The sequence below is a fragment of the Zonotrichia albicollis genome, chromosome 1, assembly GCF_047830755.1.
Source record: "Zonotrichia albicollis isolate bZonAlb1 chromosome 1, bZonAlb1.hap1, whole genome shotgun sequence".
Lineage (NCBI taxonomy): Eukaryota > Metazoa > Chordata > Aves > Passeriformes > Passerellidae > Zonotrichia > Zonotrichia albicollis.
Genome location: NC_133819.1, coordinates 150,480,397 through 150,506,097, shown reverse-complemented (window position 1 = coordinate 150,506,097; position 25,701 = coordinate 150,480,397). Strand labels below are relative to the sequence as shown.

The following is a 25,701-nucleotide window of genomic DNA, read 5'->3' as shown; positions in this document are numbered from 1 at the left end:
TATCAAATTCTTTCAGATTATTTACTCTCACTGACTCAGTTTCATAGCAAGTGTGTCCTTTTCTGTCATTTAGTGGCAGTTTCAACTTGTTTTTCCCACGACTTTTTTCCTTCTGCCTGACTCAGCACCTCATCTTTGCAAGATCATTCAGGCTTATTTCCAGTCATCTCTGAGTTTTCCATTGCTTGCTTTAATTTTTCTTTGTCCTTTCCATGCTCCACCATTCACCAATATATAACTGTACTAAAATCTACAGTCTTTATTTTTTTTAATTTCCCCCTTTCCCTCAATTTAGATTTGTTGTTCTGATAAATTACTCATTTCATATTACATGAAATCCAAGATTTTGCCATTGTACTTTTCCTACTGTGTCTCTGTTTGTTGAATTTCTGTTGTGATGGTAAACAAGTTAGCATTGAGCACAGGTTGTTAAGGAGAACGATTCCCCATGGAAAGGCTTCCAGAGCTTTTTCATTAATTGAAGTATTAATGCTGAGTCCATGCAGGTTAATTGAGGTGTGCTTAAGTAAAAGGCATTGAATTTCTAGGCTTGATATGAGACTGTGGACACAAGACTTTGATTAGTGTTGCTCTGATGATAAACCCTGAACAATTGATTTTCTTTTGTTATTTTATTTTATTGTTCTCAAGGATCTTGGCCCATTTTTGTTGTTTTTACTATTAATTTCCAGTCATGAGTATTCCTGCTTTGGGACTCTAATTAGGTATCTATTCTTCATTCCTGCCCCATTTCTGTGCTCATTTTCTGTCTTTTTCTATTTCATGTTTCTATTTTGTCCATATGGTTAGAGGGCTGGTCCAATGGAAAGTGCAGTACTGTTTGTAAAATGACAAATGAAAATGTTCAATCATGGAAGTGATGAGCTCCCACAATTGTGTGAGCAATAAAGTGAAGTAGGAGAGATCTTGGGGTTGATCAGAACAAATGCTTTAATAAAACTCAGCAGGTACCTTAAATCAGCAGAATGAGAGACAAAAATGAGCCTAAGCAGAGCTGGCTGGGATGGATTAGACAGAATATTTTTGCCATGCTGGTGCTGGGGTGCAGCTCAGCTGGAGATGGGGTGTTCAGCTGCACATTTGTGCCACCACTTCACCTTTTCTGCCAGGAATGTTGATTTCTGTACAGCCTTGTTCAGGTCTCTCAGTGATGGCCTCCAGCCCTTTTGCAGTTTGTTCTGATGTTACTGCCATAACTGCAGTTTTCTGTGCAGGAAAAAATGATCTTCACATTTCAGGCCTTCCAAAACAATAAAAAAAAATTCTGGGAAATCTCCTGTGGATTTGTTTTGTGTCTTGAGACAAATGCTTAAAGCAGCAAACTGTGCAATCTGGGGAGATTTAGTATTAAAATACATGTGAAGATCCAGTGCAAAATGTTAAGTTCTCTACGATTTTAACTTCTTTTTCATATTTTTATCAAGTTTCCTATTAAAAGCAAAAAAAAAAAAAAAAAAGCTGAGAAATTAATTTTGAGGTAATGTTGTGTATTGTGGGAAAGCATTTTCTCTGTTCGTAGTGTGGAAAATACAGCCATGGTTCCAAGAAAGCTACAAGATCTACAGACAGTAGATCTGTCTGTATTTAATAAATAAATATCAAGAAACAAAAAAAATTGTTACCTCCTATCCCATGAGAATATTACAAATACAATACTTTGTCATTAGTCAAGAATTAAGTTTTTATTCTATGTTTCTCCTTCTGCTTGGGACCTGTATTTATTTGAACACAACCAGGTGTGGTATTTTGATTAATGATGCTTTAAGAATGGCCATTGCTTTTTTTTTTAATTGAAAATTGTGCTATTAGTCAAGAGCTCTATGTTGATGTTTAAAAAGAGCATCTAAAATTTTGATAAATCTGAATGTATCATCAGTCCCACAACTTTGCTTATGATGGTTTAAATTGTTTCCATGAACTGCTTTTTCCTGAGTTCACATCTTTTGCTGTCTCTGCTGTCTTGAGAGAATGTTTAATTATTGCTGCACTACATTTAGTGGAGAATGTTTTAGTCAAGAAAGGTGAAGGGGGGAAAAGAATAAAAATGGTTGTGTTTGGTGTTTTTCTAGGTCTGCCTGAAATAACCATATTAGAAATAGTAGGGAAAATTTCCTTTAAAATAAATATTTGACAGTTTTTGTGTAAAGTATTTGACAACACGGTACACAAGGATGTTGAGGCTGTAAAGTAACTTTGAAGGTCGTGTTACTTTAAAAAAAGAATGATTGCAATTTGGGATTGGTAAGTAAAGCCTAAAAAAAGCAGTTACATACTCCTGTTATTTTAACAGCGTCCCCAAATGCTGCCATTTACATGCAAGTTGTTTTGTTCCTCTAAAACTGAAATGAGATTTGAAGTGATTGAAAGACATACTGTGATAAAAGCATGCATACATTCTCTCCAAGACAATTTAAATTGTTTTATAAGAATACAAAGAAAACAGTTTTTTGTGTGCCTGACTCATATATTCCCTGGAGGAAACCTTGGATTTGGATGATCTGTTCCTGTAGGGTCAGAAAGAGAAATGATTACCAAGTGGTGGCTAAATGATTACTAAATATTACTACTTGAAATAATGTAATAACTCTCAGGAAAAGAAATCTAACACATTTCCCTACTTTTGGTGGTGTGGCTGAAATTTTTTAGTTCATGGATGTGAGAGTACTTCAGCCTTGGTTAGGCTCTTAAACTGCAAAACTTCAGGCACCAGAGGGCAATGTTGGGCAAATATTGCAGAATTGTGCAATTCAGCAAATTGTGCTCTTGAAATCATCTTTCAGACATTCTAAGATGTGTGACTGTCTTTTAAAAATCGCTTATGTGGCCTAAGTTTTAAGGGTAAGTGTCATGATTTTAATTTATGTCTGGAAATCTGAAGTCCAGTTGATTTTTATATTGAGTTTTCCCCCCATTTTTATGAGTTTTAATGTTTTCTTAATGTCTTTACTTTTCAAAACTTGGAAGTTTTACTGAACAGTAGAACTGTGAAAGGGGAGGAATCGACTGCTGCTTTCTTGATTTTGTGTTAGTGCATTTGAAGCTCTTCAATTTCTAGTCCAGGCGCAGTGTGTGCTTAGTGCAGGTATTTTGGCACTTCAGTTGTGTTTGTTCTCTAAAAAATTCCTTTGTTTTCAAGGTTTGCATTACATAGTAGAGAATATTTAGGGGTCCCTGCCAGTTTTTTTTTAATTTACATTTGCTACAGCTGATAGTAAACAAGCCACTGGAGGGTTTGGGGGGTTTTAATCACTGATTTTGCAGGACTTGTAAGTCCTTGGATGAAAGTTTTTAGTTGAGATGAATCCTGAATAATTCAAATGTATTTGAATATTAGGCCAAGCGATAGATCAATGGTTTTGAGATGAAAATAAAGTTTTAAAGCCTTCTGTACCAGTTTTAAAAGTGAGTTCTGGAGAGTGTATGGGGCCAGCTTTTTTTTGTTCTAAGGTTTGGTTCAGCCAAAGCAAAAGCAGCAGAATTGTGGTGAAAATTGAGGCAACATAGTGTTAAAGAGAGAATGTTCATCCCATTTCTGTGGGGTGAATCCCACTGGAAGGATTAATGTGGGAATCAAAGAATCTCAGTGCTCTGATACAATGGGTGCTGAATATACAGAAAGACAAAGGTTTTACTTGTGTTTTTGGGGATGGTTTCTGACAACTGAAGTCTGCATCTGAAATGGGAGGAAAACAAAAATTCAGTAGAAATGAGGGTGCGACAGAGTATTTATTTACAACTCAAGTACAATGGAAATGGAATTCTATGCAACATCAAGGACAGAGTTCTCTAATGCAGCTTTCCACAAAGCCAGAGCAGCTTTGGGTGAATTAGGTGTTGTCTCAAGAGTGTCAAGTCTACAAAGAAGTAATTGCTAGAACAGAGATTTTACAGATTTTGGATATGTACGTGTTTTTCCGTGGCTCAAACTGTGAGTTTTTCAATCTCTCTTCACAAAAGTACATTCCTCTTTAACAGGGCTCTCAGTTCTCATTAAGCATCCACACAGAGTTAAGATTTAATCCAGTTGTGCTTACTTCTTTTATTGATGGAGGTCTTTGTAGCATCCTTACTCAAAAATAAATATGTGTATAGAAAAACAATGGGTAACTTGGATTTATATGCTTTCCAAAATCAAGTTTACTTTTAACAGCACATTCTATGCTCAAGCATCTTCAATTCATTAACCAAGCTTAAAGAAAAGCCCCAGTCTAGTAAGAACAGTAATGCTGTGCTCAGAAATTTCTTCAATGATTTTTTTTTTCTGCTTCATTTCTCATTTTGTCCCATGTTTTAAATTTAGAATGCTAAAAGATTTCTCTGACACTAAGGGAGTAACTGCAGGCATTTAGGCTTGAGAGGATCAGTTCAGCAAAATGAATGCATTATTCCAACTCACTGAAATATTTAGGTTGGATGGTTAAGCTAGACTTGCCCTGTTATCTGTAAATACAATTTTTTTTCCTCTTAGAAAACATATTTTGGGTATGTAAGTAAAGCTAAGCAAGATCTGTGATTTCCACTATCTATCAAAAATTGATTAGATAGTGATTTGATTTCCACTATCTATCAAATATTCAAGTTAAAGTCACAACAGGTACAATTAAATGTAGGTACAAAACAGCACCATGCAGATGATATCTGTGATTTTTTTACTGTGCTTGGATGTAAATTTTTATTAGTTTTTCATTCCCATCTCAGTTCCTGGAACACATTTCCATGTTGAATACAAATTCTGCTGTAATTTTGGATGCACGCTGCAGTCACTGCAACTCAAACCCCAGAATAACTGCTATGAGTAAATTGGAATAAATCATAAAAGTTTGGCTGATGTAAAGCATGGGATTAAAATATAAGTATCTAGCATAAAATTTGTAAGTGTATATCATAAATGGATTTATCTGTGTATTGTGTTTTTTCAGGGTCTCTTGACAACTGGAGTAGAATTTGAGTCTCTGCCTGCTGCCCTTTCCCTCCCTGCAGAATCTGGGCTCTATCCTGTGACTCTGGTTGGAGTTCCCCAAACCACAGGGCAGATCACTGTCAATGGTAAGGGATGGCTCCACTCACCCTTGCTGGCAGAACAACCTGAGTTTTACACCCCTGTGGCTTGCATGGCTTTGTTTGCCACGTGTGCGTTCACCACTCTGAATTCTCCTCAGTCAGGAAAAGAAAACAGGAACACAGGGAATCTGTTCCCTGCACCAGGCTTCATTAAAAACAGCCTGATGAATCACTTGGCTGCAGCAGCAGTAACGAGCACATTCTTGGAGTATCTCATGTGTGAGAGGAAGAGGATAATGAACTCCAGCTCCCCTTTATTAATGCTTTCATTTGGAAAGCTTCTGAGGAGGATTACTGTAACTTTTTTCTTAAGAATGCAGAAGATAATCTTGCAGGTTTTTTTCTTTCCCCTTAATTAATCGTGTTCATGTAAGATTACAGAAATTTTTGCAGATTGCTTCCGTGGAAACAATTTAGCCAGGGTGTATGGCCTGTTGCAGTCAAGATATCATTTCATTAATAAGCCAAAATAAAACTGTGTGTAGTAAGGAAGGAAATTAAAGAGCTTTTACAAAAGGCTAGCAGACCTAGAAAAGGAGGCATATGTGGAGAGGATGGATTCAGCATGTAGTAGGAGTGAATCATCTTATCAAATCACATTTTTAAATATGTCCTCCTGGAATGTAAAGTTAGGATACAGGATAAGAACAATTTTGGTAAACCTAAGCTGTAAAAGAGGATGGCTTTTAACTTGAAGAAACTGTTTTCACTGAGTTTTTCTTAAGTGCTTTTGTGTCTGCTCATAAAACAATTTTTCATGTGATTTTTTTTCTCAGAAACTATTTCAGTAAATAGCATCAAAGCATTCAGAACATTTGTACTGTAGTTGTCTCCTTTTGAATTCCATATACTAAAAATGTATTGCAAGTAGAGGAGTTGATTTCTGTACTTGGCAGCTTTTTGTTTGTCAATGTATCAAATTTTCCTTCAGATATAACTCATAAATATTGCCTGGTAAGGAATCAGTGGAGAGGTATTTTTCTACTAAATTGAACTTTCAGAAGTTGTAGTCTTTCATGGCAGGTGTTTGTGTTTATGCATGCGTATTTTTTTCCATTAATAATTTCCTTTAGGATTCTTTTATCCTTCTGGATGTAGTTGAGATTCTTTCCTGTAAACATTTTTCTGAGGAAATAAGGAATGTGTGTTGAAGGTTGACATGTTTTATGTGCCCCAGGGAATTTGGTGACAGGTATAAAATGGTGTCCATGCTATGACTTGTGATGTTGATGTTGTAAAGAATTCTGCAGAAGTTTCTAATGCATTGTAGAAATCAGAGGCTCTTTACAGTTTATTTTATTTTACATGCCACAGATGCAGAGGTGACCATGTGTTGTTTGTACATTGTCAGGTACTTATAAATGTTGTTTCAGGGGTTTGAAATCCTGTAGATATTATCTGTCCTGAGAAGATTTTCCTGTGGAGAAGGTGGTGGTTTGGGTACTTTTAGACCTGCCAGAAAACAGTATAATTCACAACATAACTGGTGTTTTCTTCTAAAACTCAGGTTATCATACTTCAGTTTTTGGAGTCTTCAGTGATTGCCTTCTGGACAATCTGCCAGGAGTGAAGACCAATGGCTGCACTGTTGAAGTTATTCCAGCTTTGCCAAGGCTGCAGATCAGCACCTCCCTTCCAAGGTGAAAAATTAAATTAAATGATGATTTTATTAGGTTGTATTTAACTGTTAGTCACATGCTGAATAAAAGCTTTTCCACCTGAGTGCATCATCTGTGCTTGAGTAAAACAGGACATAATCTAAATCTGCATTATTTGCTTTAGAATACAAAACTGAGTTTTTTGTTTTACTGCTTGAAACCATGGAATTTCACAGAAACATGCAGAAATAATTTTGCAATGTTTTATGTGCTCAAAACTTTGGTTTTGGGCAAAGAGGGATGTATCAAGCCAAGAATTCACTGTTTATATCTTAAAAATCTAGTCCAGGCATGACTGTTAACTCAATTATCACAGAAGAAAGAAAGAAATAAGAGAGAAAAAGATATAGAAGAAGAATCACTAATAAGTACATGTACATTTATACAGTCACTGAAAACAATTTGTTTTCCTTTTTAGTATGCAATTCCATAATATTTTTGTCTCAGTATGAGGGGGAATAAAGAAATTCCTTCTTCCCTTTCACTCCACATGCTCAAATTCCAGAGCCCTGAAATGCGAACAGTACATGACAGCACATTCCGAATGATCAAAAAATACTTGGTTGAAGTCCTTGTCACAGATCTGTTCTGAAAGACTGAAATCTGCTCCTGTTTGTGGAGGCTGCTTGTCTTGTGGTAGGGAAGGACAGGATCAAAGGGAAGGATGGCAGGAATACCTGCAAAAAGAAGTGGGATTATTGGTCATTAATCTCAGTGACTTCTGTCTTTGTATCCTCGCTGCCTTCTGATCACTCTGCATCAGCACAGAAAGTGCCGTCAGGAATGGAACCTCTGCCCATCTGTCTTGTTCTGCAGCCTCCTTCCCTCATTCCTGCTCCAAAGAGTTCATCTCTACGCACTGTTCCACCTTTCACACTGGGAATTTTTCCCCTGGATCCACTGCTGTGAGGTTTCTGCCCTGCACTGTCCATAAACCTGCTCCTTGTAGTGACCTGCTGTCACCATCATGTTTTCTGGAAAAATCCCTTGCCCAGGATTTCTCTCCTGCCTGGGAAGCTGAGAAGCCTCAGAGAAAAAGGATAACAATAATTATGTGATTTGCTTCTCCTGTGTTTTGCTGCTTTGGAATGTGTTTGGGCATTGTTTACCCACAGGTGATTGATTGGCTTCATGTGAATTGTTTCAATTTAATGGCCAATCACAGCCAAGCTGTGTCAGACTCTGGAAAGAGTCACGAGTCTTTATCTTTTAGTCTTCTGTCTGTATCCTTTCTGTATTCTTTAGTACAGTTTAGTTTAGTTTTCTTTAATATAATATAGTATCATACAATAATAAATCAGCCTTCTAAGAACATGGAGTCAGATTCATCATTCCTCCCTTCGTCTGGGAACCCCGCAAATACAACAACCTGCTCTTGATTTTGTTTTTCCTTTCCCCTTCCTTACAGTTTTTGCAGGTATTTTAACAAGCTTTCAGAGTTAGAATATGCATTCTGTATTGCTTAAAATTTGACTTGTCTTTTGCATAAATTATTAATTTTGGTCCTCAATGGTTTTAAAAATGGGAATGGAAAATGTTATTTGGTGTCTTCAGCAATAGTTTCTGAGTCTTCCAAAAAATAGTGAACAGAGTAACCAGGACAGGCTTTTAACATTTTCATCATAATAATTTGTTTGTCACATTTTGTAGGTCTGCTCATACACTTCAGCCTTCTTCAGGGGATGAAATCTCCACTAATGTGTCTGTCCAACTGTACAATGGAGAGACCCAGCAGCTCATCATTAAATTAGAAAATATTGGAACAGAACCTTTGGAGAAACTGGAGGTGACAGCAAAAACAGTCAACACCAAGGGTGTGTATACTGATTTATATTGAGAAATAATCATGCTTACTTCTTCTCTGTTGAAAGGGAGATTATTTGTGTTATAATTCTTTTAGGTCAGTTTAGAATAAATATCATAGTCCCCATTACAGAGCTGAAATAATTAAGTTTGATTTTATTTTAGGAATACAGAAATGAAAGAGAATGTAAGAAAATGTAGAAAGATGAAGGAAATTGTTGAACCATCCCTGTGCTAAAGGGTCATCTGCTTTTTGGAAACCTAAATTTAATTTCAGTGTTACTTGGGGAAAAATCCTGAGGCAATTACTTGTAATGAGGAAGAATCTTGGGTCTAAATTATTTTCTCCTTATGTCTAAATATGCTGATTAGTTCATTAAATAAATTACTATTAGCAGTAATGTTGTCCTACTTGAGGGAGTGGAAGTAAATAAGCCTGTTTCTATCTTACTCAGTAAGCAGTAAGAAAAAAAATAGAGAGAAGACTTAAAAAGACAAGGCAATAAATAAAATAAGCTATTGTGAGTTAAAAGAATAATTGAAGCTCTGGATGAAATACAGCACATCCCCTGTGTACACTTAATTCTCTTGAATTGCTCTGTCCATGTTAGTATTAAAAAGTGGTCTGATAGGTGAATCCTGCTTTTGTTTTGTGATGCTTTTTTTTTTTTTTTTGGTTTGTCCTCTGAGGGATTGTTATGAAAATTATCTTAACAGAAGCACTGCAGGTGACAAGCACATAATCTTTACTGACAGTAGAAATACCTTGTTTTATTGCAGGATTTATTCTGTCAGTGCCAAAGCATTAAAATGCAGTGTGATACCTTGTGATTTCTGTTCATTTCAGTATTCAAGCTTGTGATTTTTTATAACAGAGTATCCCCTTCTCCACAACTTCAGAGAATAGGAGTTGCCAATCTTCCCAGAATAGACTTTTGGTCTGAGACTTGTTACCAGGAATAGTTTTGGGAGCTGAAACTTATGATGACATACAGTTCTTATTTCAGAAATTCCAGCATGCTCCTTCTGGGCCAGGGGCTGCATGTATGGAATGGAGAGGCCAAGTACAGCACTCAGGTGAAATGGAGAAATTGATGTATTAAATAGTGGAATATATGGGCCTGTGAGTCACATGTTAATCAGAATTTTTGTACATAACATTACACAGTTAATGGGTTCACAGTGCTGAAAAAGAGACTCATGCCAGCTTTAAAACCACCATCTCTCCATGACAACTTTTGTTAAAGGCAGTGGGGGAAAAGGAGAATAGTTGATACACTCACCTTGAAGTTCAGTAAAACTTTTAATTTTATTTCATCCTGTATTTTCTCTCTCTATCAAAGATGTTTGCAGTGAAGCCCCTTTGTGTATCTGACAGTGTCTTTAATCTTATTAGGCATGATAACTATCAGAAAAAGGAAAATTTCTGATGAGTAAACTATAAGCATGCATACTCAAAAAATGCAACTTAAGTCCCTCTCTCAGAAAAACAGAAGTAAATTTTGAGAGGCACTGAATGATATTTGTTCTGACAGTGTGAGAACTGTGCCATCAGAATCATGCAATCAGAAATGTCTGTGTGGGCAGGGACCTCTGGAAATCATCTTAACCTTCTTTTGAGAGCAGAACTTAAGGTGATCCAGGGTCCTGTCAAGCAGAATGTTCAGTTTCTTGCATTGTCTCACAGAAGTGAAATGCACCCCTGTATTTGGAGCTGTGTGCTTGAGATGAACTGTGTTCTTGGAGGAAAAAAAGAAACTTAAGTGTGACTTTTTAAATGACTGCTGTGGAAACAATGTGAAGCACTGGAAAAGGCAAATTAGAAGAATTAATAGTCCACATGAAGTATACAATAATTATGTTATTTCAAATGTGGTTGTGTGGAAGTATTGCCGAGTATCATAGAATCAGTCACTGAATGGTTTGGGTGGGAAGGGACCTTAGAGACCTTGGACTTCAGTTCTCCTGCCATGGGCAGGGACACCTTCCACTATTCCAGATTGCTCAGAGCCCCATCCAGCCTGGCCTGGAACATTTCCAGGTATGGGGCAGTCACAGCTTCTCTGGGAAGCCTGTGCCAGGGCCTCACCACCCTCACAGTAAAGAATTTCCTCTCAATACTTAAGCTAAACTTGTCCTCTGTCAGTTTGAAGCCATTCCCCCTTGTTCTGTCACTACATGCTCTGTCCAAAGTCCATCTCCAGCTCTCGTGGAGCTCCTTTAGGCACTGGACAGGGCTTTAAGATCCACCCAGAGCCTTCTCTTCCCCAGGATGAACAACCCCAGCTCTCTCAGTCTTCATAGCAGAGGTGCTGTGATCAACTCAGTGGCTCCCTCAGGACTTTTTCCAACAGATCTTTCTTGGGTTGGGGATGGACCTTTGCCTTTTTTCATGGGCTCTCTTCCATTTGAGTTAAATTGATACAAATGCATGAGGCTGGGCTGACAGTCCAGTGAGATGGGATTCTGGTGGCCAACAGGGAACCAAAGGTTTGTAATGTCAGCAGCTCCCTTTGGTCAGTGAGTACATGCATGGAACTCCTGGGAACAGGGCATTAAACCATCTCTAACAGCCACACAAACTCCTGGTGTTCCACATCAAGTTGACAGCATGTGCAGGTGTCCATGGTGTGTTAAGAAGTTTTCCCTTGGTTGTTGTGTACTGAAATGTGCCTGTTCAAAGTGCTCAAGGTGTCCTTGAGAGCTGGTGGTCACCTTCATTTGCCTGACCACAGCTTGCCAGTCAGCTCAGGAGCCCATGAGAAGCTTTGGCCAATTCCAGCCAAACACAAAGAGCTTTCAGTCATCTTTTGTTACACCCAATTTCCTTTGGTTCTTTTTGTCTTGGCAGTTGTGAATCTCTTGCAGCTGCTGCCTGCCTGACCCATTTCCCTACTTTCTGTTTCTGGAGCCACAGCTTTCAGCACAAAGATGAGTGCTGTAAATGGCAAACATTCTCTTTTTTACTGATGTTGGATTTATAGCCAGTCACTGTCCTTGTGGAATCCAACTCCTCTGGCATTGTTGTGGGTGGTGTCATGTCAATGAGAACCTCTGGAGGTAAGAATTTCACGCTTCCCTTCCTTTACCTCTCTTCTGTCACCATCAGGGGCTGCTCTGTGGGTTTTCCACTCTGGCCCTCAGATAAACAAGAGTTTGCAGCTCCCCCTGTGCAGTTGATGAAGGACATCCCAGGGTTCTGAGTCCTTCAGCAGCTCTGTGTTACAGAACAGATCCTGAGGCACATCAGCAAGAGGGACTTGTCATGCTGCCACAGCAGACATGTCTGTCATGGCTTTTAGTGTCTCACTGCACCCCTGAGCCAGGCTGGGCCATCTGTAGGTTGGACATCACATGTCCCTGCTGCCAGGGTCAGCTCTGTGTCACCTTGCACTGTCCCTCACCAGGTCAGACAGTTTAATCCTTTTTTTGGAAAGATGACCTGTGCAGAGCTGGATGCTTTCCCTTTGGCTGCAGTCAGCTTTTTTTAGAGGCTTGTTTTGTCTCAGATAAGGGAGTGCAGTCCAAATGCTGTGATAAACCAACTATTTGATCCACTGAGGGGTAAATATAACCCTGGTGTTTTCAAATTTGAGACTAGAGAGGAGCCCACTTGGCAATCTTAGCACGAGTGGTGAGCTCAGCTACACACATGGAATGAACCTGGATGAAGCCAAATCCTCACTCATCTTTCCTAGCAGTGACAGAGCTCAGCAATTTAAATGTAGAGAAACAGGTTCACCTGTCCAGCTGCATTCTTCCCATGGCCTTTGAACACATCTGCCAGAGCACAAATGAAAAATCTCCTCTGAGGTTCAGGAAGAGATGTGAATATCCAGGACTAGATCTATTTCCATTTTTTTCCATCTGCTCCACAAATGGCCAGGGAGAAGAAAATACAATGGAAGTCTCATGGGTTAAGGACCAGGAGAGATCACTCAGTGATCACTGTCACAGGCAAAACAGACTCACCTTGGGGATATTAATTTAATTTTATTGCTAACAAAATTGGACAGGATAATAAGAAGTGTAAAATATATATTGAAAATAGATATTTAAATATATGAAAATCAATTAGAAAAGATAAAATTTATATAAAATATATATTGAAAGTAAAATATATATTGAAAACACTTCTTCCCACCACTCCCTCTTTCCCAGGTTTTCCAGGAGGGGGTTTGGGGGTTGCTCTCACTTCATCCCACGTTGTTCCTGCTGCTGTTCAGGGAGAGGAGTCCTTCCCTGGGCTGCAGGGGAATCTCAGCTCTGGCACCTGGAGCATCTCCTGCCCCTCCTTCTCCACTGACCTTTGGTGTCTGCAGAGTTGTTCCTCTCACATATTCTCACTCTGCTCCGAACACAATTGCTTCTGTACTATAATAACTTCTTTCCTTCCTAAATGTGTTATCTCATTGGAAAGAGCATAACAAGTCCTGCAGGTTCATTTCTATCCACCAGGTCTAGGAGAAGTTAAAATGTGTGAATGGCAATGCCTGTGCATTTAGAACTGATAGTTATTTTGAGTTTATAAAATAAACTATAGCAAAAAGCCAGATCTACCAGGGGATTTAAGATTGAAAAGAACTGAGGTTCTTCTGTTGGCAGGAGACTTTATCTTTTCTCTATGCAAAATATCAGTGTGGACTTTTTCTTTAAAAGCTGCTAAAAGTTAGGGTGGTTTAGGATGAGCCAAAGTTAGTTTCTGGGTAAACTTTTATGTGATATTTGTTAGGATTTTAGTGATTTAGCACCCAGTAAAATGAAACAGGTTATTATTTACAACTCCTGATAACAGTTGCTTGTAACTTGTGTGCTAAACACAAATTTTTGGCTTGAGAAAGAGCTGAATGCAGGCTTGCCCCGGGTCAGCCTTCCACTGAACTGAGAAGTCTGAACCCCGAATAAAATTCACTGTAATGCTGATTACTGAACAAGGTCAGCATTGTTAAACTATAACCAAGTGTCAGATAAATAGAAATTAGCTCTTTCTCCACATCTACAGCTTAGATTTTAGCTCCAGCATTTAGATCTTGTGTTGTAATTACTGGTGTTAATTAGAAAGTATTTGCAAGGGCTGTTCTTACTTCAAAGATCTTTTCCCTTGTAATGTCTTCAAATAGATCTCTTAATGAAAACACATTTTGGAAAGAGTTTGGTGCTCCACTGCTTGGGATATGTCCTTCTTTGTTTACACTGAGGGGAAAAACACTCCTTAAGCATATTGAATTTTACTTTACAGGAAAAGGGGATAGAGAGTGTCATACTTACTAACTTACTTTTTTTTCATGAAAGTAGAAGAAAATGATCAGAATGGTGATATGGTTCCAGCTAAATCATTAGGTGAGGTGGAAGTGAGATTAAGGAAATAATTTGTTGGGAGGATTTTTTATTTTTACCTTGTCTTCATTTTTTTTTAAAGAAATATGTACTATTGATTTGGTGGGGAAAGACACAGGACAACATCTGGTGCTCTGTGAGAAGAGTATCTTTCAGGCAAAGCTTTTATTGTTTAGGTGGAAGTTAATGGAAAAAAATATTCTCTTTGTTTTCTCCTTTTCTTAGAAAAGGAAACCAAAGGTTCCTGTGCAAATCAACATGTTTTGGACATAATCTGGAATTCTGATTGCTGCTTTTGAAAGATCCTTTATTCCAGGTTGTGGTAGTTGAGGCAGTCTGCCCACCCTGTTCCCTCACATGTGGATCTTAGAGGGTAGTTTTGGAAAGGTTCTGAAATCACAGCAGATTTTAATTACCTTGCTCTTACCAAGCAGCCTGGGAGGATGTAGAGATGAACTGTGTGACTTTCAGTGGTCCCTGTTATGCACAGCTGTGCTCAAAATGTGTTTAAATCAACTTTTAGAAGAACTCCCCAGTATACATTGGAGATAACATGCATTTCTATAATACATCACTAAACATATTTTTAGGGCTCTCCCAGCCAAACATCATGATTATTTATTCTACCAATAGACTTTCTTGTAGTATTTATCATTGGCTGTCCTGCATATAGGGATGAATTTATGGATGGGGTGGGTTGACCCTGGCCAGAACTGAAGACCCAGTGTGGATGAACAGTAAATTCTGGGGTTTTCCCTCCCTTGTATAATGTTCTGGCATGAGGAAGGACTTAATAATTACATTAATTACTTAACAATTAATTTGTCCCCTATATCAAGTGGACAAATGGCAAATAATGTATTAAACAAATTTTCTTTTGTCACTGACTAACCCTGTCTGGCATCCTTAATGATTGGGTCTTATAAAAGGCTGCTTCTGAGCTTTAAGAAAGGACTTTATAAAAGGATGAAGGCCAGTACCCTTCTTAGCCTTCTCTGTTGCTCAGTAAATAACTGAAGAATGATGTTACAGCTGTTTCAGAATTTCAGCTGATTATGTTTGGGTTATTTTGATGAAAAGTGCTCTGCATTCATGTGACACCTCCTGAGCTGAACTGTGTAGGATTCCAAACTACATGAACATTTAGAACCCCTGCAGGCTATATTTAAAGTTTATATTTAATGCTGCCTATTGTGCAGGTTTTTTTTTTTTTTTTTTTTTTCTTTCTGGTAGAGATCTTCTTCACTTAAATTCATATTTTGAGCTCTGTGATCTGTGTGATTCCAGGTCAGTGTCAGTACCCAGTAACTTCTCTATCTTTCTAGTGCTATATTAATTTTAATACATTAATTCTGAATATTTTAGCTTTTAAACAGGACATGACAGATTGGTTAGTACTCTCTACAGCAGTTCAAAACTGAAACTTCCTTAATGCAGGGCTTATGCTTATCAAATATTTACTTATTTTGCTACAGAGAAGCTGTATGGAGATTTCTTGAGTTGGAATCTAGAAGATACCCTCTGCCAGTTTCCTCTAAAACCTGGAAAGATTGCAACATTTGTTGTAAACATTAAAGTGAAGCTGGACTTTTCTTGCCAAGAAAACCTTCTGCAGGATCTCAGTGATGGTGAGTTTTTCATTTCTCCTTGCTTAGGAGGGTTTATGTGCTGCTGGAAACACTTTGCTAATTGCTGTGCCCTGTGTATTAAACTGATTTGGGATGTGGCTGCATGTTTGAGTATTTGTGTCTTGTAAAGCAAAGTCAGCCCTGGGCTGAGCTCTGCAGATTGAAGGGTGAAGTTTTGAGAGAGCTGTGGGCATGAGAGTCTGGCCCAGCTTCCCCATCATGAGACCTTGCCCTGCTGTCTTTTAAAATATTTTTGACAGTGGTTTTGAGGTGTCTCTTTGAATCCTTACCTTATGGGGATAAGGAAAAATAATTCACAAACATCAGTGGGGTTTAAAGAAAATTAGCATTGAATTGATTATTTAATTATCCAGGTTTGCAGAATTCTGAATAATTGCTGAGTGCAGTTTTGCCTAAAGGGACAGATTGAAATTTAAGGCAGAATCCCCCTAATATTTGTACTGCAGAGAAAGTGCCATGTGTTTAAACTTATTTTGAATAAAAGGAAGCCACAGTGTTCGCTTCTATTAGAATTATTTGGAATTACAAGTACCAGATACTTGTAATAAGGATTTCCTTTTTATAATAAACACACAGTCTTTCTGGAGTAATTACTCTACTCTGTATTTTTTCCTTTGTCTCATATGTTTGCACTGATTAAATTACCTTGATAAAACAAGATAGTCCTGTATTAAAAACTCTCTTTTATTTGGATTTTTTTCCAGGATCCACTTGCAGGTCTGCATTACCTTTATAAGTAATCTTTCAGTACAGAAGAATACAACAAAATTACATGCAGAGCTTATTCAGGTTGAATAGGAATGATTTCTGTGAGTTACCTTGCAAATGCATTTAGACAAAAATTATAGTAGTTGTTAGTAATGATTGAAAGATTTTGGTTTTGAAACCTCCCTAATGTAAAGTATAAAGATACTTTAAAAATATTTTAGAACTTTACTACACAAACTCCCCAGTGTTGCTACACTGCAGTTCAGTTTAGAGCTTGTGGAAAATGCTGATAGTGAAGGGAGAGCCCACCCTGACATTGTGAAAACAGAGGTGCCAGGGAATTGAGACTCTGAGGAATTCCCCTTGATAGCAAGTGAGATTTCATAGTAAATATTGATATATAGATATATAAGCCCACAAATATATGGAAAATTTCCTTCCTTTGCCCAGTGTCCAAAATGCTCTGAAGCTGCACTTGTGTAGGAGCTTTTCTGCTGAAATAACATAAACCCCAACTATTCTGTAGGAGGTGAAGATAACACACTTCATGTGTGGACACTGAACACTTGTGGGATTTGGGATTTGGATTTTGGCCTCTCTTTATCTGCGTCCAGCTCTTATGGGACCACAGATGAACAAAATCTTTGAACACCATTTTAATCTTATTACTACCTCCTGCTTCTCTGAAAGATTGTGTAGCTGAAGCAATTCAACTTTTCCTCATTTAGTGATGATAAAGGAGTAGGATCCATTCCTACTTTGTTGGAACTTTGGTATCTGTGGGTGCTGTGTACTTGTCCTTTGAAAGTGTTATTAGGGATGCTAAGTATATCGAAAATTTAGTTGCTACTTTATTTTTATGTATTGCTTTTAACTTTACAAATGCTAAAGTTTCCAAAGAGGAGGAGAGAGCCTGATGGGAAGAACAGTAAAGAGCTGGAAAATCAATGGCAACTATGACAAGACTTTTAATCCTAGGATACTGTGGTAGCTTTTTCTTTTGAAGACCAACCACATTTACAATCATGATCAAAATACGTTCGTCTCTTAAAAGCAATGTCTTTAGTAGGGCAATTTTTACTTCCATGTCTTTCATTTGCTGCTGGAATTGTTTCCTTTTGCACTGTTTGTAATCAGGACATGCTGCAGAAGGGATAAATTACTGATGTTTTTGATGATACGCATTTATCCAGTTGGAAAGTAAACCAAGTCATCAGTCTGAATTGCTGAGGTGTGTTGATGGTGTGCTGCCTCACAGGGAAAAGTGCTGGGTGTTTTTCCAGATTAAAGGAGGCAAAACCATGAGTACATGACATCAGTGACCCTCCAGCCAATATCCTGACTGTGACAGTGGCTAAGAACAGATTCCAATGGGATAATACAGGAAAATTTGTGCACTAACTTCTGTTTTCCTCTAGGCCTCTAACTATTAGCTTAGGAGCTTCCAGGGCTGAATATGGTTTCTCTGGTTCTAGGCACTTTTCCTCATCCTTAGTGGGATAAAATTCTCCATTCTTCCTGTCAGCTCTTTACAACATGCCATAGGAAGAAGAGTCACAGCTAAATTACTTTTTAGCAGCTTTGCATTAGTGGTGGCCTTGTGTTCCCAGGTTTTTAATTGCATGGGAGAGATAACAAGACATCTTCCAAACATGGTTCCTGCAGTGATTTGATGCATTTTCCCAGGGCATTGTCACAGCAGGCTGGGATTTCTAAGTGTTGAGGGTTTGGTTGTCCCTGTTATGGGAACTGTTCCAGTGTCAGCCTTGTCCCTTTTGAACTCTCATTTCTGTCTGTTTGAGGAAGGCTATATACACTTTTTGAAAGCTGATCCATGTGTTCATGTGATGACCTAATGGTGCTCTTTATTTTGTTTTATATTACTTTCCTTGCAATCATGGGCTAATGCACAATTTATTATTTCCTTTTTTGATTGTTGCTGAACATTGATTTGGGAGATTCATGAATGTGTGAACCACAACTGCATGATCTTGCTTCTCAACAGAAATGATATCCTGAGAGCCTCTTTCTGCATGTATAAGTTTAGGATTCTTTCCCCCCTTTTTATTTATGCTGAATTTTGTTGTTTTATTGGGTGTTGGTCTTTTCTCCCAGGTAACAAAAGGCAAGATGAGAGGAAATGGGCTCAAGTTGCATCAGGGGATGTTTAGATTGTCTGTTAGGAAACATTTCTTCACTGAAATGGTTGGAAAACCTTGGAACAGGCTGCCCTGTTCACCAACCTCACCAGCCCTGAAAGTGTTCCAGAAAAAGTGCAGATGTGGCACTTGGGGATGTGGTTTAGTGGTGAACATGATGGAGGTGCTGGGCTGAGAGTTGAACAAGGATGATCTTCAAGGTTTTTTCCAACCTTAACAATTCTCTGATTCCCTGTCTTGAAGCCAGTTGACCAAGATTTGGAGATCCATCTTTGCAACAAATCTTAGTGAAATTTTGGATCTCTTGTCAGCTGGATGGTTCGGGGTTCCTCCTCTGGCTGAGGAGGTCAGCATGGGCATTTAATTTAATTAAATTAGATTGTTGCACTGGGTGAGGCAGGGGGAAGCCCTTGGTCTGCTTGGTACAGCCAGGTGCAAGGAGCTGAAGCACTGAGATCTCTGTCACCTGTTAAGGTGACTGAAAAGGTCAACAGGATATTCACATTATGAGCACAATGAATTCCCCTTTTCAGCTATTATACTGCAGTTTCTGAAATTCTGCATTTCCCAGACACTAAAAATGGGGTGAGGACAAAAGCTGCTCTTTCTGTGCTGTATTGTACACATTGACTCGTTTGAGGTTTTTAACAAAGCTTCTGTTAGGTGGGGACAGAGTTTTTTAAAGTTAATGAATTAATTTGCAATGAGTACTTCATTATGTAGAACGTTAATGTTCTTTTATTCCCTGTGTAGGGAACCTAAAGACAAGTGTGAGAATATTTAAATTCATAAACTCATCAAAGGAACTAATTAATTACACATTGAGAGAGAAGCAAATCTGTGCCTTAAGTCTCTCCTTCCCTTCTCTTGATGCCTGGAGAGGTTGCCTAGAACAGAGGCTAGACAGAGTTAAAGGAATAAAGCAGGGATTTATTAAAAAGGCCTTTAAAGGACACACCTTGGAGAGTGCAAGAGCCTGGCCATGGCTCCACCTAAGATGGACTGTGAGTAATGAATTTTCACACTTTTAAAAGTTTTGGTCCACTTACACTTTGGGGTTAATTGTCCAATTACAGCTTCAGGTTATGAAGTCCCATCCTCCCAGTTTGCTCTCCTCAGTTTTCTGTTGTTTGCACTTTTTGGGCCTGAAGGTGCAGTGGTGTCCTTGGTTCTGGGGCTGGAAAATCATTGTTTTGTCTGACTGAGCTGTGAGGAGAACATGCTAACACTTTATATGAAGTTCAGAGTTATATATAAACTAATGCAGTACAGAATCTGGAAATATGAAAGCTACAACTGAAGGCATCACTCCAGGGGAAAAAGGTTGCAGAGCAATAATAGCATATGTCTAGGAGCACTAATCTTGAATTTTTTTTAACATTGGTATGCAAGACCAGTGTATTTTTCATACTCCCTTTGTTGTTTTTCTGCTTTCATGGCCAGATTTTATCTGCTTTAAAATGTCCCTGCACTTACACAGTGTACAGACAAAGCTTTTTTTCTTTTTTCTTTTTCTTTTTTTTTTTTTTTTTTTTTTTTTTTTTTTGGAATGATACCTGATTTGGAATTTAAATGTTCTCTTGACAGTTCTTCCAAGAAACTAAGTAGCCTGGAGGACTCTATTAGGATAATGGTATCACTGATGATAATGATGGGGTCCTCAGAGATGTTGCAGTACTATCATTTCCATGTTACTCTGCTTAGTAGCCTTCATTATATGTAATTATTCTGAGTATTCTTTTGAAGTGACTTCATTTCTAAGAAGTATTTTTTTTGTCTCTGCAGTTTGAAGATGCCAGTATGGTTGTACTGTTGAAATGAGGTTTTTTCCCTTTTGTTCTATTTTGTAAAAATACAGATGCTTCTGTGTCCTCTGAAAATTCATCACTGTGTAATTTAAAAAAATATTGTTAATTTTTTTGAGAACTACAGAATTTTTCTTGAATTCCAGCTTTAGTACTTATGGAAGATAAGGCGCCCTCTTGTCTTCCCACTGCACTTTAAACCAGATAAATCATCTTGTCTCATGATTTGACTAATAAAGGATGGAATTTTTTAACACTCTGTAAGTGCCATAGTACTCCAGCCACTACACAAATACACAGAGCTGGTGTTTCAGACCCCAAATCTTTACAGTGTAAATAACTAAGAGAGACATGAGGCAAATAACAATAAATTGATTATTGGCATATACAGGCCAATAAACCTGCCATTCTTTTATACTGATCCTTTGCTGAGGCACTTTATTTTAGCATCTAATGTAATCTGCATACATAATCTCTAGTTTTATTATGAACTTCTTTACACTTCATTTGTTCTCTTTCACTGCATTCACCCTTATTGTAAATTTATCTTCCAATTTTAGTTTAGTTCAACAACCTCAGGACATAAGTCCTTGCTTACAGTGCATTTGTTATTGTTAATTATTGTCTTCAAAGGTAATGGGGTTTCAAAGAAGAGCTCAAGTCTGGTTCATGTTGGCTGAGGCAGAGCTGCTGCAATCCCAGGAACTTTGCCTGGAGTGCTGCTGCCTGGGCTCCCTCCTGTGATGGTCCTGAGCACATTTTTGAGAGAGGGAAGGAGCTGCATCTCAGTGCCCATCTGAGGTGTGAAGGGTGGATTATATTGCCTCAAACTCTGTGTGCTCTGGTGTTATTCTGCTCTTTGTTGCTGCACACAGCAAGTTTCTAGAATTCTGCACACATCATGAGAGTACAGTTCTCTTTTTCTAGGGGAAAAAAAAAGGAAATACATTCAAGTTCAGCAAGCAGTCTGTCTCCTGTCTCAAGTCTTTTTTTTCTATTTTTCTGCATGTTTAAAGAACTTCAAAGCTGTTACAGTGTTCTTATGAGATGTTGCCTACCAAGAGGTTTTTGTTTTGAGATTTCAATCAGGCAGAAATTGATAAAATAAACAAATGGGTTGAAGTGGCACTTAGTTTTCATATGTTATGATCAAGCTGTGTACTTTTGAAAAACTCTATGGTTCTGTCACATAGCATCAAAGAATGGTTTGGATTGAAGGGACCTTCAAGATCATCCTATTCCACCTCCCTGCCATGGGCAGGGACACCTTCCACTATCCCAGGTTGCTCCAAGCCCTGTCTAACCTGGCTTTGAACACTTCCAGGGATGGGGCACCCACAGATTCTCTGGGCAACTTGTGCCAGGGCCTCATCATGCTCTGGATAAACAATTACTCCTTGTCAGTTTGATGCCACCCTCATCTTGTCTTATCATTCCATGGCCTTGCAAAAAGTCCCTCCCCAGCTCTCTTGGATCCCTTTTAGGCCCTGAAGGGGCTCTGAGTTTTCTCTGGAACCTTTTCTCCAGGCTGCACAGCTCCAGCTCTCCCAGCCTGTCTCCAGAGCAGAGGCATCCCAGCCCTTTGAGCATCTTTGATGCCTCCTTTGGAATTGGTCCAGCAGCTCCACATCCTTTTGATGTTGGGAGCCCCAGAGATGGACAAAAATCACTCTGGGGAGGATCTCGCCAGAGCAGAGGGGCAGAACCCCCCAGAAACATCCCTGGGCTGCAGGAGGGATCCTGCTCCAGGCCAGCAGCCCCTCCTGCCCTCCCTGGATGGGCTGCCCAGGGTGGTGGTGGAGCCTCCATCCCTGGAGGTGTTTCAGGAAGGGCTGGATGTGGCACTTGGGCTCTGGATGTGGTGATGTCTGGTCATAGGCTGGACTTGATGATCTCTGAGGCCTTTTCTGACCTGAATAATTCTGGGATTCCTCCTCCTCCTGCCCCTCTCAGGGTCCCTGTGCTGCTTTGAGGAAGCTGCAGGAAGCAGATCTGCACTGCTGTGGAATTGTATGAAATTCTCCTGGAAAGAAACAGCACTTCAGCCTAAACCTTCCACAGTTTCCATTTTGTGTGACATGGAATTGCCTGGACACTGCCTCCGAATCCCAACTTTTGTGGTGTCACTGGAATAGTTTTAAAGTGTTTCCTTTCTATGGGGTTTGGGACCTCCATGGCTGTAATGTCCCCAGTTTGATGCTTACTCCCATTCTGGATACAGGCACACACAGGATGACAAAGATACAACACAAAAAATTAATATCTTCTGTTACTGCCAACAAGGTGTAACTTGAAGGTAAATAAATGCACTGCAGCACATTTGGGGTCCTCAAACCAAAAACTCTAAGCACAAATTTAAAATGTTTGAAAATTACTGCTGAATCAAAAGAATTAGAAGAACAAGAGAATTAAAACAAGGAAGCTTTAACAGACAGTAAAAATGGATCCATTTTTGGGTCAGGCCAGTGGTCCTTGCACAGCACAGTGTGACACAGGCCAGGAGCTGTCCCCTGCCACCCCTTCCTTCTGTGCTCATTGTAAATCCACAGGTTTAACTCCCTGAATGCACTTCCCTCATCCAAGTAAGAAATTTTGTGGGATTCTTCTGCTCAGAGTGCTGGGAAAGTGGCTAATGAAGTTAAATTGACAATTTACTTAACATTTGATAGGAGAGAGGAAATGCTGGTAGGAGAGTTTGCTCTGTTGTGACAGCAGTGACTGGGATGTTGGAAAGGCAAGCTGTGTTTTTGCAGTTACCATGGGAAAAGTGTTGGTCATATGCTGTTACCATGGAAATATTCAGTGTGGATTGTTGAAATTAGGAAGATTTCTGGACAGAGTGGAAAGATAATTATACTTTTTATATAGTACAAGGCTGCTCAGGATGTTTGACAGTAGGGATTGACAAAAGAAAATTATGGAGGATTTAGCATCTTCATCTCTCTAAACTTCATGAGAGAAAATAAAATGTATGAAATCTCAAAAAATATAAGTATCAATAATTTAAAACTTCTGGAGAACTGCTTCATTGGCGCTCAGTGTTTTCTCCTGCCATCATTAAGTTCTTCAGCCTAGCAGGGTTTTTAACAGGATTTCCCCCATTCTGATTATTTAATGTATTGCAGGGGATCTGGGCAAGGTCTTTTCTCCCATTGCTGCCTGATCAAAGAACAGAAGAAACAAAATAATTTTAAAAGGTAGTTGTTTGTGGTAGAAAATGATTTTTTTTGTCCTCTGGCAGAGAAGTTGCCTTGAGCAGTCCAGGCTGAGAAGGGCTGAGTCATTTGCAGCATCACAAAGTGCCTGGCACTGGCTCTGTGAGAGTGCCACAAACTTGAGACAGAAAGTTCAATCACTACCAAGTTACCTTGGACTTCCCTTTCATCCTGATGTCTCCTTTGCTAAAAAACTTCCTTTTTCAGATACAAATTAGAGAGTTAAAAATGTTTTCTTTCCAGAGAAAATGTTTAATCTATTGTCTTTTCTTCCCCCTCTACTGTAGAAATTAAAAATAAAATAGGATTTGAAAGGATAAACTAATTAAGAAAGGCATTAGCTGTATCTCTGTGATGTTGTTTTAGGTATTATCTATTCTTCTCTCAAAGAAATAAAGCTCATGCCATATAAGAAGTGGAAAATGTGACTAATGCCATGCAGGTTTTCATACTTGGTTCCTTTCATGTTTTCATTTGCAATTTTATGCACCAGTCAGTGTCAGTTTTTGTTCTAAATATAGAACTAGTGAAAATCATTCATCAGTTGGAGAAGAATATTTTTCCTCAATTAAAACTTCTAATTTTCATTTTGAAAGAGCAGCTTTCAAAGCCTGTGATCAAATGTAGTTCTGTATTTATTTCTGTGTTTTGTCCTGTTCATGGTCCTACTGCATTGCATGGGCAGGGTGCTCTCACCTCCTGTCCTGCTCTCCCCCAGGAGCTGATACAACACTTTTAGGATATTTATTCAGTGCTGCAGTGCATTTATTTACCTTCAAGTTACACCTTGCTGGCAATAACAGAAGATGTTAATTTTTTGTGTTGTATCTTTGTCATCCTGTGTGTGCCAGTACCCAGACTGGGAGTAAGCACCAAACTCTCAGGACATTCCTCTCAGGGTATTTTTAAGCTTTTTTTGTTGACTCTTACAATGGAAACCTTAAGTTTCCATTCTGCCTCCTTTATAAAAGAGAACTATTTTATCTATTTTTGCATTAGTAGATGTACAAAACATGACATCTCTGTTTTCTGTCATTTTCCATAATATGCATTTAAAAAAAAATCCTTGCACCAGAAATTAATTTAAGGATCCTAAGGAACTGATAGGATCACATTGTCATGAAAAACCACAAACTTTGATTTTTATTTTAATACTCTAAATGTTAAAACTAATTTCATATTATTAACCTGACATCTCTGTTGTGATTATTTCAAATGCAGTTTCCATCCTTCCCCATGATATTCACTGAGTTTTTGGTGTGTTCAAGTTTGATTATTTTTGGTGTCTTGGGAGAAACAGCCAAATAATCTTTGTCTTTTGTTTTGTCTTTTTGTGTAAAAGGTTAATATCATTTATGTGTCTTTTCTCTTCCTTTGATAATAAGCTCTAAATTAATTGGAACAAAACATAGCATGAGACAAGCAAAAGTAATTCTCCTTGTTCTGTTTTCCAGATGGAATCAGTGTCAGTGGCCTCCCACTCTCCAGTCCTTTCAGGCAGGTTGTCAAACCAAGAGTGGAGACCAAACCTCTTAATCCCCAGGAAAGCAGCAAAGTTGGTGATTTCAGTCACGTCAAGGTAGGGGAATGACACCAAAATAAGTAAAACCTGTGTTTTTTTTGTTGTACTGTGCTATGGTTTGTTGTGTGATTAAAAAACAAAGGTTTCCTTGTCTCATAAATATTTCCCTTTGGTTTCCTTTAGCACAGCTTGATGTTCTGTGTTTGGATTGTTATATTAGAGCCAACAAACAAAAAAGGTGAAGAAAGATCAGGCTAAGAGTGGAAATTGCAGAGCTGGCTGTCCCTGTGGTGTACTGGGGGAGCTGTCAGCTCACCTCATGGTGCTTTCTCAAGCTATTTACTCTGTAGGAAGGTGCTTCTCTGTGAATTCTTGGCTTTCTTGCAGTGAGGTTTTTTTTAGTGATGTACCTACAAGTAATAAAACAGAATAGTTGAGAGAGTCAAAGGAAAAGTAAAGAAAAGTAGCAGGGTGGAAGAAGAGTGGTGTAGGTGGAAGCTGCAGTGTGCTTACCCAGAGTCTCCCCTGGCCCAAGCTGCTTTTTTCTTTTCTGAGGCAGATCTTACCTGTTGATAGTGTAAAGTTGTTGTTTAGAGCATGAAATAAATTTAGCTTCATAATGGCCAGATTTGAAGAAGATATAATTTGAGATGAAAATAAGAAAGATTGTAAATAATGGACTGCAGCACTTCATTGGTCTCTTCCCAGCTTTTGGTGAATGTTGTGTTGTGTGCAGTATTTGAAACATTCCCTGCACAGATCC

The 25,701-nt window shown here is 38.6% G+C and overlaps 1 protein-coding gene across 8 annotated transcripts in view; it reads left to right on the top strand.

Annotated features, from left to right (window-relative positions):
• The window catches only part of TRAPPC9 (trafficking protein particle complex subunit 9), a 449,867-nt gene that overhangs the window by 51,517 nt on the left and 372,649 nt on the right, over positions 1 to 25,701 (top strand). For all 8 annotated transcript variants that reach the window (XM_074557536.1, XM_074557497.1, XM_074557522.1 and 5 more), the window contains 5 exons: positions 4,941 to 5,067; positions 6,590 to 6,722; positions 8,391 to 8,554; positions 15,356 to 15,508; positions 24,871 to 24,995. In XM_074557536.1, the coding sequence (XP_074413637.1) occupies positions 4,941 to 5,067; positions 6,590 to 6,722; positions 8,391 to 8,554; positions 15,356 to 15,508; positions 24,871 to 24,995 (702 nt within the window). The remainder of the gene's footprint in view (positions 1 to 4,940; positions 5,068 to 6,589; positions 6,723 to 8,390; positions 8,555 to 15,355; positions 15,509 to 24,870; positions 24,996 to 25,701) is intronic.